Below are 13682 nucleotides of genomic sequence, written 5' to 3' on the forward strand. Positions count from 1 at the left end.
AGCATACTGCCCAGTCTCCCTCGGGTCGAAACTGAAGGCTGCAGGACGGAAAACAAAAACCTGAACAACCCAACTCGCTGAATCAGGGCCTTAATGTTCTGTGTGCCCTCTGTGGGGGCAGCAGCGGAGAGGGGCTGGGGACCAGGACAGCTCCTTGTCTCCCGAGGAACAAAGTCCCCAAGTCTGGGACCACTTCCCTCTCTTCACTAACATCTAGTTCTAGCTCCGGGTTGCTAGAAATGGGAGAAGTGGCCACCCCGATTTCCGGGCACATCTGAACCCTCTGGGCCCCTGGTCAGGGATCCCTCGCTATCCAGGCCCCACCCGGAGCCCAGTTTCCTCCTTCCCCTCCAGCAGCTGGAGGCGGGGCTGCCCCTCAGATCTCAGGGTGACCCCCCACAAAGGGTCCGGCAGAGCATCCCTTTCTCTTCTTTGCCTCAGCCTCTCCATGGCTACTGCCCTATCTTAGAATTTATACCACTCAGCTCTCTTGCATCTTTTTTTTTTTAAATTCTTTTCAGGGCCACACCCGCCACATATGGAGGTTCCCAGGCTAGGGGTCAAATCTGAGCTGTAGCCGCCGGCCTACACCACAGCCACGGCAACGCGGGATCCAAGCTACATCTGTGACCTACACCACAGCCTGCAGCAATGCCAGATGCCTAACCCACCAAGCGAGGCCAGGGATGGAACCCGCACCGTTATGGACACTATGTCGGGTTCTTAAACCTCTGAGCCACAACGGGAACTCTGTTGTTTTAAAAAAAAAAAAAAAAAAGCCGTCCTTTGTTCTTCTCCCGTCTTCCCACCAAAATTCGAGAAGTTGTTGTCCACAGTCATCGTGCCTGGCTCCCTGGCCCCCAGGTACCTCCTAACCAGGCTTCTGCTCCCGGATCAGCCCAAGGGCCCCAGGGACCCTCCTGCTGGACCCTCTCCTGTTGGATCTGCAGTCTTAGAGACTGCTGCCACCCCTTCCTCTGAGAGTGAGCTCCTCCTGAGGTGTCTTGCTGTCCTCCCACTATGCCCCCAGAGCCCCCTCAGTCACCTTGCAGCCCATCTTTAAATGTCAGGCTCTGTCCCTGACCTCCTCCCAGTGGGACTACACCCACTCCCTTGGCCCGGGTTACCACGTGCAGGCTGATGGTGACTTCGAATCCCTTTGTCCAGTCCCTGCTCCTCGCCTGAGTTCCAGCCCGGCATGCCTGGCTGTCCATAGGGCAGGACCGAGGGGCACATCCCCCAGAATACATTCATCTCCCAGGCACCCCCAACTTGAAACCTTCACTGGGATCAGCCCCATCACCCACCCAGCTGCCCAAGACAGAACACTGGGCCTCCCTGACTCCTCCAGCCCTTCCCCGAGACCTGTTGATTCTACCCCCAAGCAGCTCTCGGTTCCTCCTTTCCTGCCACTGTCCTCAGTCAGCCGCCATCACCCCTGGCCTGTGTCACAGCAGTGGCCCCCAAATACGCTCTCCAGCCTACCCTCCTCATTGCAACCACATGAACTGCATCCTAAGCAGAGATCAATCGCGTAAAACCTTCCAGAGGAGCTGCCCACCAGATCTGTATCCCCTCCCATCTCTCCACCCATCACCACTCCCACTGCCCCTACCCTGCAGAATCATCAGCAGGTCTAGAAGCGAGTCCAGCCAACCTGAGTTGCGTGTAGGCCTTTGCCCAAGCTCTCCCTCCACCTCCACACTCTTCCCATGTACCTGCACCAGGTAACGGCAGCTCACCCTTCAGCTTCACCTGGGAGGCTGCCTCTTCCAGGAAGGCTCTTTAGATTTTGTAAGAAGGGGCCAGATGTCCTTCTCTGGCATTGCCATGCCACCCAGGATTTTCTGAATGACGCCACCACATGACAGGGAGCCCCTCACTTATCTGCAGCCCCCTTGCCCTACTATGTGCTCCATGAAGGCAGAGGCTGCCTCAGCCATTCTCAACTGTTCCCCCAGTGCCTAGCAGTCGGTGTCCTCTCGGTGAACGCTGCTGAATTGATAAACGAACACCTGAGCCGGATGGCCGGCCAACCCTCCACCCTCCAGTCTGGAGGGGGAGGAACTGGGGGAGGTGGTTGTGGGGGAGGGGCTTACAGGTCCTTGATCTTGAAGGCAGGCTTCCCCAGGGCCATGGGACCTGATGCCACACACTGCCCCAAGCCTTCTTGAAGGCAGGTACAGGGTCAGGAAGCCATGTGAAGGGCAGGCCCCCCGGGGAGCAGGAAGGTAGGAGGGGGGCAGTGGGGCGTGGCAGGGGCTGGTTTGCTCACCTGCAAACCTCGCAGCTCTGCCTGCACACGGCCTGCCCTCATCTCTGTCCTCTGCGTCACTTCTCCATCTCTCTGGGCACCCTTGCTCACCTTCTCTTGTTACCACTATGGTTTACGCCCCCTTCCCACCCCCATCCCCCCTCCTCCCACCACCTCACTCTCTCTGCTCAGCTGCCACCCCACCTCTTCCTTCGCCTCTCCAAAGACATCTGTCCTAATTCAGGTGGCTACTTCCTCTGGGTTCTAGGTTCCCCGGGAGGCAGGGAGAGAGAGCTGGCAAGCCCGCCCCATGACCAGGCCCTTCTCAACAGCCCCTTCCATCCCGGCACCCCCGTTGAGGCCGGCGGGCTTACCCTCGGTCAGCCCCAGGTGGATGCTCCAGTAGATCTGCAAGCACTGCAGCTCCTTCTTCATGCCCCGCTTGCAGCGGCAGTCGTAGAGCGGGCTCTCCTGCAGCACCTCCAGAGCTGCCTGGCACTCCTTGTTGGCCAGCATGGTGTTGCGGTCCCGGCCGGCCAGGCACTGCCGCAGCGTGCGGTAGCGGGAGCTGCAGTTGGATTCGGCCGCGCACAGCTCATTGGCCCGGACACAGTCCACCGGGGGGCGCCAGCCGTGGAGCTCGGGGCCCTGCAGGGAGGAAGGGCTGGCCAAAGAGCGGAGGGTCTCGTCTGGGTGGTGGGGAGGGAAGACAAGCGTGAATGAGGGCCACCGCCCCAGGCAACGACCCCAGAGGCAGACCTGGGGGCTTGGGCCCTCCTGGGAACATCGCACCCCTCCACTGGGCACCTGGAGGCCGATTCAAGGCTGCCTTCCCCCAACAGAGGGTCAAGGGAAGGGCTGCTAAAGGGGCCCAAGATGCCACCATCCCTGCTCAGACCCAAAGGAGAAAAGCTACCCTCTGCCTGGGCTCTACCAGACTCTCCATCCTGCGGCCCCGGAGCACCACCCTGGGCCCAGAGGCAGAGCACAGAAAAGTCAGAGGCCTGAGCAAGACCATAGACAGTCTAAGAAGCCAGGGGGTCAGAGAAGAACGCCCAGCCTTGGCCAAGAGCAGGTGGCTGTGGACCCCCTGGGGTGGGCAGAGGGGCACCTCCCTGTCAGAGCACCCAGGCCTCCTCCCAGAAGCCTCGGGGTCCAGCCAGAGGTCCGGCCAAGGCACCCAGCAAAGGCTTGAGGATGGCAGGAGATCAAGAACCCTCACCGCCTGTTCAGCCCTTAGAGACCACAGAGTCAGCGTCCCCATTTCACCTTGGGAAGCTGGGGCCCAAAAAAGGGGGATGACAACTCAAGGCCCCCCAGACCCACAGACTATCCAGTCTGAGTCCCCAGACTTCACGAGAAGACCGGGAGAGATAAGAATGAGCCTGTGATCTGAGATGAGCCTGGAAGGGAAGCACTGCCCAGCCAGGCCCAGGCCGCCACGTCTTCCTGTCCAACAGAAAACACACCCTCGGAGCAAGTGCCACCCCAGGCCCCACCAAGGAACAGGCTGTGGACCTAGCAACTCCATCCCACCACCACCCATGACTCACTTATCTCTCTCTCTCTCTCTCTGCTATTTCTCTTTTTCTCTTCTCTCCTCCCCACCCTCCCCTGAATCCCCCCTCCCCTCTGTCTCTCCTTTTTCTTCTTTTTCCCAGAAGCCAAATAAGAAGTCACTTGCAAGCTGACTCCCTCACACAGGAAGCCTGGCCTCCCCCAGTGAACAAGCAGGAATCCATCCACCCTCCTCCTCCATGGCCCTGAGCATCCAAACCCCCAGTATTTGGGAGGGTGGGGATCGGGGAGGGAGATTCAGGGGCGAAAGGCAGCAAAAGTGCCTTTGGTCTTTTCAAAATCAAGCTCCCCAACGGTTTCCTCTGGACACAGACATCTTCCCAGTCCCCCGTCCCCTCCAAGCCCCTCACTCAGATCCCGCCCCACAAAAAGGCCCAGAGTCAGGACTGGCTTTTCCAAGGCCCAAAGAGTGATCTGGGAGGCTTCCTCCACTCCACCCTGCCCCCAAATATAATCAGACCCTAGGCAGAAACCCCCACCACCACCAGCACTGAATCCCACAGAATCTCCCCATCTCTACCCAGAACTGCTACTTCTCACTCCTTCCCCCTGGAGGCCCTGCTCAGGGGGCAGCTACCACAGGGAGATAGCGACACCTAGAGGCAGAGCGCTGCACCTGGCGCCCCGCACGCAGACGCAGCCTCAGAGGGTAAAGGAAGCAAAGAATGGGTTCCTAGAGCGCGGAGAGCAGGGGGTGGGCCTGGGATGGAGAAGCCCTCAGGATCCGGAGCAAAAGGCTTCCCTTCTCCGTTGACCATAGCTCTGCTTCAGGACAGGAGGAGCCGGCAGCCATGGCCAGGCTGAAACAAGACCCCTGAAGAGACCAGCATGGAGTTGCGTGCATGGGCAGTGGGGCCTCTGCCCAGAGGCGGGTGGAGACGTGTCCTCCGCCCAAACCCAGGCAGCAGCTTTACTGCCCCGGCGTCACCAAATTCCTAAGCCCCTGAGCAGGACTCACGTGCATCTGGGCCATTCAGGAGCAGCTGTGCTGACCCAGCCTTGCTGGTCCCTGCTGCCCCACCTAGCCAAACGGCCAGCCTGCTAGAGCCTCAGGACTGGCCCAGCCCTGGGCCTTCCACTGACTCTGCTCATCCCAGCATCCCAGCAGGCACCTCCCTACCCACCTTGGTTTCACCTGAGGCTTCACTGTCAGGGATAAACTGAGAAAAGGGCATCCGCCACCGGCTCAAAGGTCGGAACATTAGCCTGGGGAACTGGGGCAAACAAGGACACTTCCTCCCTACCCTACAGGTGGGGTCTAGAGCCCCAAGGCACCATCCTTACAAAGCCCAGGGCTCCTGTGCCCAAAGCAAAAGCTTCTCTATCCTGCCAGCTCCCGGGCAGGGAGAGGCTCTAAAGAAGGTCGCTGCCTCTTCTGAGCAAACTGCCCCCCCCCCCGACTGTCACCTCTCCCTGACTCTTCTAAATGACATCAGTCATGAGCCCCAGAACCAATCAGGCCCGCCTGAGAAAGTAATCATGGCCACTTGGCACCTTCGGCCAAGAATTCTAGGAGCGTAAAGGTTGGAAGGTTCCCTGGTGATGTTTCCAAGTTCTAGATCAGGAGAAAACTCAGATCCCTGAAGAAATGCAAAGACACGGGGAACAGCTTTTAGAGACACAGGGGGACCGAGAGACCACACAGACTTACATCCGCCCTTGGGCATCTACTTGCTCCCACAAGAACAAGAATGCCAGTGGGAAGTGGGCCCTCTGACCAGCCCTGGTGCCCCATCCCATCACTTTCCCCATCTCACTTTCTCCCTGAGCTTGTCAACACTGAAGGTCAGGATGGCTGGGCCAGAAAGGCTTGGCCTTGGCTTCATCTGAGGCTGCACTGTCAGGGATAAACTGAGAAAAGGACATCCAAGTTCTCACGGAGAACCGTGGGAGGGGGACACCAAAGACCCTTCCTTACTCCTAGGAACATGCTTCTCCCTACTCCTTCCTGAAACCGCTCCATACCGCGGCCACCTCTTAAGCTCTAGAAAAGGCCTCTCCCCCAGGCAGAGTTTCCAACTAACTCCCAACTGTGAGCACTCTGCCAGGCAGAGGCCCTGGGACTGAAATTTCCTTAACATCATCCTACCCCTAGTTTTTGGCTGGCCTGACCCAGAGCCTTTCAACATCCTGGGGTCTCTCAGGTCACCCCTCACCTCAGCTCTGGAAAGGGGCGTCTCAAGGGAAAGGCTGTGATCAAAGAGGATGCTCACCCCCCCACCCCCCGTCCCTTACCCCCTGTTCCCACCAAGTCCCCAGCACACCTAGGTCACTTGCACAGGGGAGCAGTCACTCCCCAGGCCTCTCAGCTGGGACAAGCCTGCTGCAGAATGGGGGCAGGGGCTGGGCCTGAGGGTGACAGGGGCCAGCGCTGCTCTCCTGCCCCTCACCCCAGGGACCTCAAGAGGTACCCACACCTGAGAACCCTGCTGGCCCAGAGTGTATGCAGCTCAGGAGCAGGCAATCTGGCTGCTTTTCCTGAAATACAATTTTCTTTTCTTCTTGGCCCTGCTCCTTCTTGGCCCCAGAAAGCTGGGTTTTCAAACCAGCACTGAGAGAAAAGGTCAGGTTTTCTAATAGTCCCTTCGGCGTGAGAGTCGGCTTGCAGGGGGTTGCTGAGAAGGAAGGGCTGCAGAATTCGAAGCACCAAGCACCAGGGGCCCAGAGCACGGTCCCAGCCTCCTCCCTCAGCCCCTCCCACCCTGAGAAAGCTGCCCAAGAAAAGCCACCTCTGGCTCAGGGAGGCAGGGCAGTGAAGGCCACACCCTAGAGCAGGGCCTTGCCCCCTGGGGAACTCAGGCCTGCAGAAGGGGAAGAGGATGGTCTGGCAAATGGCCCAGGGCCTGACCAACACCGTCCTGGTCAGGAGGACACTTATGAGACACCCCCTGCTATGCATCTTACAGTGACCTGCACCTATCTCCCAGCCGTCCCCTTTCCCCTCCTCCGGGAGGGAAAGGGTGCCCTCATGACCCATCTGGACAGCTTGGCTTACCCCTGGCTACACAGCAGGCCAGGGTGGCAGGAGCAGCACCCACATTGAAGCAGATGTGTGCTCCTCCAACACGCACGCGTGCACACACACATAGACACGCACACACACCCTGTTACCTGGTCCCCTCTCTGGAGCACCTACTGGGGCAGCAGCCTGGCCTGGGACTCTGGTCAGCACACAGCCTAGCAAACACCCACTTTTCCTAACCTCCACCCCCATGAACGCTCTCTCCATACCCCCTGTTTCCCAAGCAGCTGAGATTTCACATAGCATAAAAAGGGGAGCGAGGAGCTGGGAATTCTGGATGGGAAAGAGACTGCCCAGGTTCTGGGACACCAGGCCGCCCCTCCTCCCCGCCCTTGGGGGAGGGGGCTTACAGAATGAGCAGTGCTCTTTGTTCGGACCTGGTTTTTTCCCTCACCTCCTCCTTCTTCACCCAAGGAAGCAAACTTTGGCCTCCCTCTCGTCTCTTCCCACCAGCTACGGGGTCCCCTGCCCCCGAGGCGGCAAAGTGAAGGCAGAGAACAGCGGCTTGAAACCCTCCCCTTCTGCCCACCGGCCTGGCTTGAGTCCGTGCGGGAGGGCAAAGGGTGACTGAGAAACTTGAAAAGTATTCCAGGGAGTGGAGCCGCAGGGAAGGGGTTCGGAGAGTGGGAAGCGGGGTGCATTTTCCAGAGGCTGATTGGCAGGTGGGGGATGGCTGCCAGCGCTGCCCTCACAGATGTCCAACCGGGAGCTCCTGAGAAACCCATTCCCTCCGCCGCGATGGACTCGGGGAGCCGCCAGGAAAGGTGGGAATGGCATGATTTTTTTTTTCTCTCCCCCACACTGAGCCTCTCCCCTCCGTCCTTTCTTCCAGATCAAGAGTTAGATTTTTTTTTTCTTAAGTTGCCGCAATTTGAACCCATTATTTTGAAGGAAATGAACGCTATCACTGCGTGTGAGTGAGCGAGTGTATGTGCGTGCGGGTGCGCGGGGCTGGTCTGGGTGTTCCGAGTCTCCTTCTCAAGCCCCTGCGTAACCAGCCAGCCGCGGCTCCCGTCCCTCCTCCCGCATCCTCGCCGCCGGCCCCGCTCGGTTCCGGGGCGCCCGGGCCCGGCTCGCCCAGCGGCGCGCTCTCCCCGCCATTGGGTCCCCCACCGGCGCCCCGCTCGCCCCCCGCGTTCCCGGCTGCTGGCCGGCGCCCGAACGCGCGGGCCGCGCTGCCCCCGGGCTCCGGCGGACGCTGCCCTCGTCGCCCACAAGTACTCACCTAAAAAGAAGAAGAGGCAGAAGGCGTTTGCCAAGATCATGTTAAATAAATCCCACAGTTTGTCTGTCTTTCTCCCTTGGATTAAAAAAATAACAACAATAATAATAGCCAAGCTGTGTTAATCAGCCCCAAATCCAATGCGGCGATCCCTGCTAGTCCACCCGATGAAGATCCTGAGTCCTCCGATTCTCGCCACTGGCTGGAGGGGATGGAGGGATGGAGGGCGGCGGGCCGCCTCTCAACGCCCCCTTGCCCACTAAAATCAAATATACACGTATCTATGTGTATATCTGCTTTCCAAGCCGACAGCCGGTCCTCAGGTCTGCCCTCCCCTCGGCTCGTCCGGGAAGGCGCGAGTCCCCGCGGGTCCGATTCTCCTGCGCTTCCCGGGAGGGGTCTGGGGCGGTGGGGAGAGGCGACCTGAGAGTGAAGGGCTGGAAGGAAGCGGCGAGGGTGGGGGTCAGAATAAAACGCAAATAGGAAAGAAATCCACCGACGGGTGTAAGCGCCTAGGAACAATCCAGTGGGAGCTTCGAGGACGAAAGACCGGAGTCGCTTCTTTCGCACAAGACGAAGGAAAGATTCAAAAAAATCTTCTCCCGCTAACCCTTGCTCGTGTCACTTTTCTAATGGAATTCCAGCGACCGTGTGTCTCTGCGTACGTGTGTCTTTCTCTCTCCTCTCCCTCCCTCTCCTCTCCCCGGCTCTCGCTCTTTGCTCCCGCTCTCTCCGGCTCTCCCTCGCTCTCTTCTCCCTCCCCCTTCTCCCTCTCCCTGCTCCTCCCTCCGCCCGCCCCCTTCCCCCTTCGCGGCTCCCTCGCCGCGGCTCTCGCGCCCGCGCCCCTCTCCTCCGCCCGGGGCTCGGCGCTTGGGCTCCCAGGCGCTGGCGGCGCGGGGCGCGGGCGCGCGGCGGAGCAGCGATACTCTGCAGCGGCGGCGGCGACACGGCGGTGGCGGTGGCGCCGGAGAAAGCGGGCTGAGAGGAGAGCTCCGCCGCTGGCTCCCTCTGCTCTGCCGCCCGCCCTTCCCCGGATTGACCTGCAGCCTTGGCCGGAAACTGACCAGCTCCCCCGGCAAAGGCTCGGGCTCCAACCCAAACCCACCAAAGCCTCCGCACCCTCCTCCTTTTCACGCCGCGCTCCACTCCTCACCCCCTCCCCGCCCGGGGCGGGCTGCGCCCTCTAACGCCCCCAGCTCCCGCCCCCGCGCCCCGGCAGCTGGCTCCGGGAGGCCAGGGGAGGCTCAGCGGAGGCCGGAGGGCGTGGAGTCCCGAGTCCCGGCATCATCCCGGGGGCGTGGGGGGAAGGGCTGTAGAAAAACCCCGGCTTGGGAGGGGGGCTGCACTGTCCGCGGACAGATGCGTCCTTCGGCCAGGGAGCGGAGGCAGAGTGTCTCCCCCAAGGATCAAGGGGAAAGAAGAACCCCTTCTGACGCCAGCCCTCAGCGTCCCCCCGCAGCCTGCCTGCCCGGGTAGAGCCCCGCGTACGCAGACACGTGTGCTCTCCACGCGGAGCTCGAGAACTTTCCCCGCACGCCCGCGGCGCGCTCTCCCACCTCACGCCCCAGCGTCGCAGCCCTTGGAGAGTCCCCTTCCCCACTTGTCTCCCTTCCCCTGGTGCGGGAAGGAGACAGCCGAGCAGGGGCGCCCTGACTGCCTTCTCCGAGGCCGGCGAACCTCCCCGAACCGCGCAGGAGGGATCGGGTATGGCGCCAGCACCCCATCCCTGCGGGAGCGCCCTGGGACCAACCCGAGCCAGGGTTCCGTGCCAAGCTCGGCGCTTGGCGGCGGGCTGGGCTCCGGGGAGTTCTCCGGAGGCAGGCGGCAGCTCCCCCTTTCCGAGGCTCGGGGCGGGGTCCCCTCCCCCATCCGGGAAGGGGGCGATTGATCCATCTGTCCAGGGGCCGGGCTCACCGGCGTGCTTTAGTCACGGAATTTATTGTAAACGCCCAGAAGCACCAAAAAGGAAGCGTCTGGCTGGGAAAGGGCTGAAGAAGAAGTGAGATTGCGGACATGTTCCGGCAAGAGGCGGCGAGGAGGTGGGCTGTGGACACGCGCAGGCACACCCACGCACACCAGGCACCCCAGTTGCACGCTCCCACCTCACACATCCTCAGCTGCGTTAGAGCTGCCCCGCATCTCTCGGCTCCCGCGCACACATTCCTGCACGCAGCTCCGCGCGCGCACCCCTATGCTGGGTGGGGTACACACGCAGTGACTCGTAAACTTCCCGTGCTACCCAAAACTGGATCTGAGCTGGATAAGGTGTTTTTGGTAGTGGCTTTTAAGATGGATTTTTAAATGAACCAGATTCTGGAAAAGAGTAAATGCTAGAAATGGACCTGGGCGTGCAGGGAGGGATCACTTACAAAACCGGCGGCCTTCGCTATTGGAAAAGCTAGAGGGAGCAACTTCCGTCTTGCGGATTTAGGCGGGAACGCGGCTTTTCCAGCCTAGGAAGCTCAACGCTGAGGGTCCCCTTTCAATGCTTCACATTTGGCCCATCCTGGGACAGCGGCCCTGGCTCTATCCTGTCCCCCTGCCGTTGAGTGGTGCCTGCTTGGAGGCATGACCCTAGTGGGTTAGTGGAGGACCGGGGTCAGGAAGGCTTGGGGATTGGAGCTGGAGAAAATCGTTTTGGAGCTGCCCTCCCTGTCATTCCTCCCTGCCTCTCTAGTTCTAAGAAATGCCTTCACATCTGACAATGTTTCCTGCTTCTTTAAGCTGGGAGACTTAAAGGAACAGATCAGGAAGAGTTTAGGTTAAAGAAGATGAAAACCTGGTAGGAATTGTACTGCCAGGCTGTCTTGGACCAGAGGCCAGCAAGGTTGGGAGCCTGGTGTAAATAAACTTTCTCCCTTTTCTAGGGCCTTCTGGGTTGCTCCAGTGTCCTCCGTCACCCCCACATTTGGGTATCCCACCTCAGATTTTCCCTCTCCCTAGGGCTCTGTCCAGGCTCCAAAATTACTGCTTGGCATGTTTCTCTCCCTCCCCCACCGCCAAAAAAAAATTTTTTTAACTTTCTTTTAATCCTAGATGGATGTAAGAAGGAAAATTCTCTGAAGCATGTATGGAGTTTTGTTGAGAAAGGGACAATGGACGCTCAGGGATAGCATCCACTTATTTCCCATAAAGGCGGCGGGGGCGGGGGGGGGGGAGGATTTTAGTAGCAGGAGGACTTCAGGGACTCTGGGTTACCCAGCTGTCACAAGGACAGTGACAACACCAACCAGACCAACATTCAGCTTCATGTGGCTGTGGGGCCCTCTGACACTGGGCCACATCTTCTTTCCTTTCTATACATGCGCCTCCCACTACATCTCTGCTCTCTGCTGACCCCACCCTAGACCTGAGCTGCCCTTAGATATGGCAGCATCCAAGCATCACCCTGGGATTTCCAGAGCACTTCTTGTATGTAAGCTACCGCTGCTTCGTGCCAGGATCTGTAGCAGAAACACAGATGGACAGGTACTAGTCATGGGCAATTTAATCTCTCTGAGCCTCGGTTATCTCATCTATGAAACGGGGATTTTAAATCCTCGTAGAGATGAGATGCTATACACAGAGCAGCTCATCAAATCCCTGGCTCTTGGAAAGCTGTTGATCAAATGTCCTCTCTTCCCTCCAGGATCCAGATGATGAGGAACCTGTGACAAGGCAGAAAAAGCTAAGAGGCAAATGCGAAGCAAAGATAATAAAAGGTTTCGGGGCTCAAAGGAAAGAGAAACAACTTTGTTAGAGGGTCAAAGGTAGGAGATTTTGCAAGAGGGAAGTCATAGAGAAAGGAGTGACTCTCAGGAGGGGTGAACAGATGCCCTCAGGTTCAGGAATACAACACGTTCACACACCCTCTCAAACTGTGGTCTCATCAGCTTCAACCCACCCAGCCGCTCCTGAGCCTCCTGCCCATCCAAGACGGCCCCTCTGCCATCCCGGATCCAGGAGTTACAATGTGCAGGGAAGGGAAAGAGGTCGATTGGACTGTTTATTTCTTACCCTTCCCTCGTCTCTCTAGGCCTGCTCACCTGGTGGACTAGATTCTCTGGAGGGCAAGAGCAGCAGGGCAGTAAAAGGACTAGCACAAATGGGGAGGCTTGCAGGCCCACCTTAGGATGTACGCATCTACAAACATGTGATTAGCCACAGAGCATCCCTGACCAGACATGTGGTACTCCCACTAGAATCTCATCCCTTCTTCTCCTTCTGTGAAGCAAAGAAGGCTGAGAGCTCCCTTGCCCCAGAGACAAAGTTCAACCAAGAATCAAAAGGAGGTGCCAGTTAAGATGTGTCAGAAACCACAGAGCTGGCAAGTGGAGGTGCTCTCAGCCATGGCACAGGCAGGACTGCCCCTGCCGTGGAAGCGTGCACAGGTAGAGTTGGGTCCCGGTCCCATGGAAAGACTTGAGCGACCAAAGGCACACTGGGGCCAGGGGAGAGAGAGGAAGGGTTAGGACCCGTGGATTTCAGGAGAACTAGCAGCGGGAGGGAAGATGTGAGCTGGATCTAAAAGGATGGTAGAATTTTGCTGAACACAGAGGACAGCGCGCTGGAGAGGGGACAGCATCGGCAAAGCACAGTGGTAAGAAAGGTTCAAGGAACAGTCCAAAAGTTGGGAGGATCCAAGGGCACAGATGGGGAGGGACCTGGCGGAGATCTGGAAGGTCCGATTGGGATGCAGTGTGGAGGATAAGCTTTGAAGGCTTCGCCCTTGCTCCCCTAGGAGCCACTGAAGGTTTCTGAGCCGCCCAGTGGCATGAGAATGGTGTTTTGGAAGATTGATCTGACAACTCTGTGAAGGATGGAGACAAGAGACCAGTTTTAACAGTCTCAGCCTGACATAACAAGGGACCAAAACAGGTAGGTGGGGACAGGAGGAGGGGGTTGTCAGAGGCTCAGTAAATTTGAATCAGCAAGATGTGACAGATTCAACACTGGACAGAGAAGAGAATTAACTTTTACTCAAACAATGAGCAGGACAAGGGAAAGTGACCAGACCAGACTTCTCACACATTTGTCATTGGAAAAAATAATTAAGGTAGCCAACTTTATGGCAAGATACATGTTGACATTCCTTTAACTTTTTTTTTTTTCGGGGCTGTACCCCTGGCATATGGAGGTTCCCAGGCTTGGAGTTGAATCAGAGCTGTAGCTGCCAGCCTACACCGCAGCTACAGCAATGCAGGATCTGAGCCCCATCTTTGACCTACACTGCAGCTCACAGCAACCCTGGGTCCTTAACCTACTGATCATGGCCAGGGATCAAACCCACATCCTCGTGGATACCGCTGAGCTGCAATGGGAACTCCAATGTTCCTTTAATTTTTATAATAACTTTGTGGGGTAAGTTACTATTGATAACCCCCAAAAAAGTGATTTAACTTGACTAACGTCATATTTTAAGTGGCAGAACCAGGATGCAAACTCTGGCCGTTGGGATGCAGGGTCCCACCGTGGTAACCTCTGCGCCCTGAATAAATAAGCAGAGTGACAGCGCTCTAGGCTATACATTTTCATGTCCCAATTCAGAGCATCTTAAATATACCCTTTCTCTCTTCTTGCCCTCTCCAGCAACAGAGTGATGAAATCATGAAAACTAAAATTCTTTT

General features: G+C 58.1%; 1 protein-coding gene across 5 annotated transcripts in view; it reads right to left on the bottom strand.

Moving 5' to 3' along the window:
- The window catches only part of GFRA2 (GDNF family receptor alpha 2), a 93219-nt gene extending 84402 nt beyond the window's left edge, over window positions 1-8817 (bottom strand). For 3 of the 5 annotated variants that reach the window (XR_014826895.1, XR_014826896.1, XM_021072826.2), the window contains exons 1-2: window positions 8080-8817; window positions 2629-2943 (exon numbers count right to left, since the gene is read on the bottom strand). Coding sequence is in view for 3 of the 5 variants with exons in the window: in XM_021072826.2 (XP_020928485.1) it covers window positions 2629-2943; window positions 8080-8119 (355 nt within the window). In the remaining 2 variants the exon portion in view is untranslated. The remainder of the gene's footprint in view (window positions 1-2628; window positions 2944-8079) is intronic. The other 2 variants (XM_021072828.2, XM_084995441.1) reach the window with 1 other exon arrangement.
- Between the last annotated feature and the right edge of the window lie 4865 nt (window positions 8818-13682).

This window comes from Sus scrofa, chromosome 14 (assembly GCF_054392235.1).
Source record: "Sus scrofa isolate SSC_HxYL_T2T_F1_AM1 chromosome 14, Sscrofa_HxYL_maternal_Yorkshire_Landrace_v2.0, whole genome shotgun sequence".
Classification (NCBI taxonomy): Eukaryota; Metazoa; Chordata; class Mammalia; order Artiodactyla; family Suidae; genus Sus; species Sus scrofa.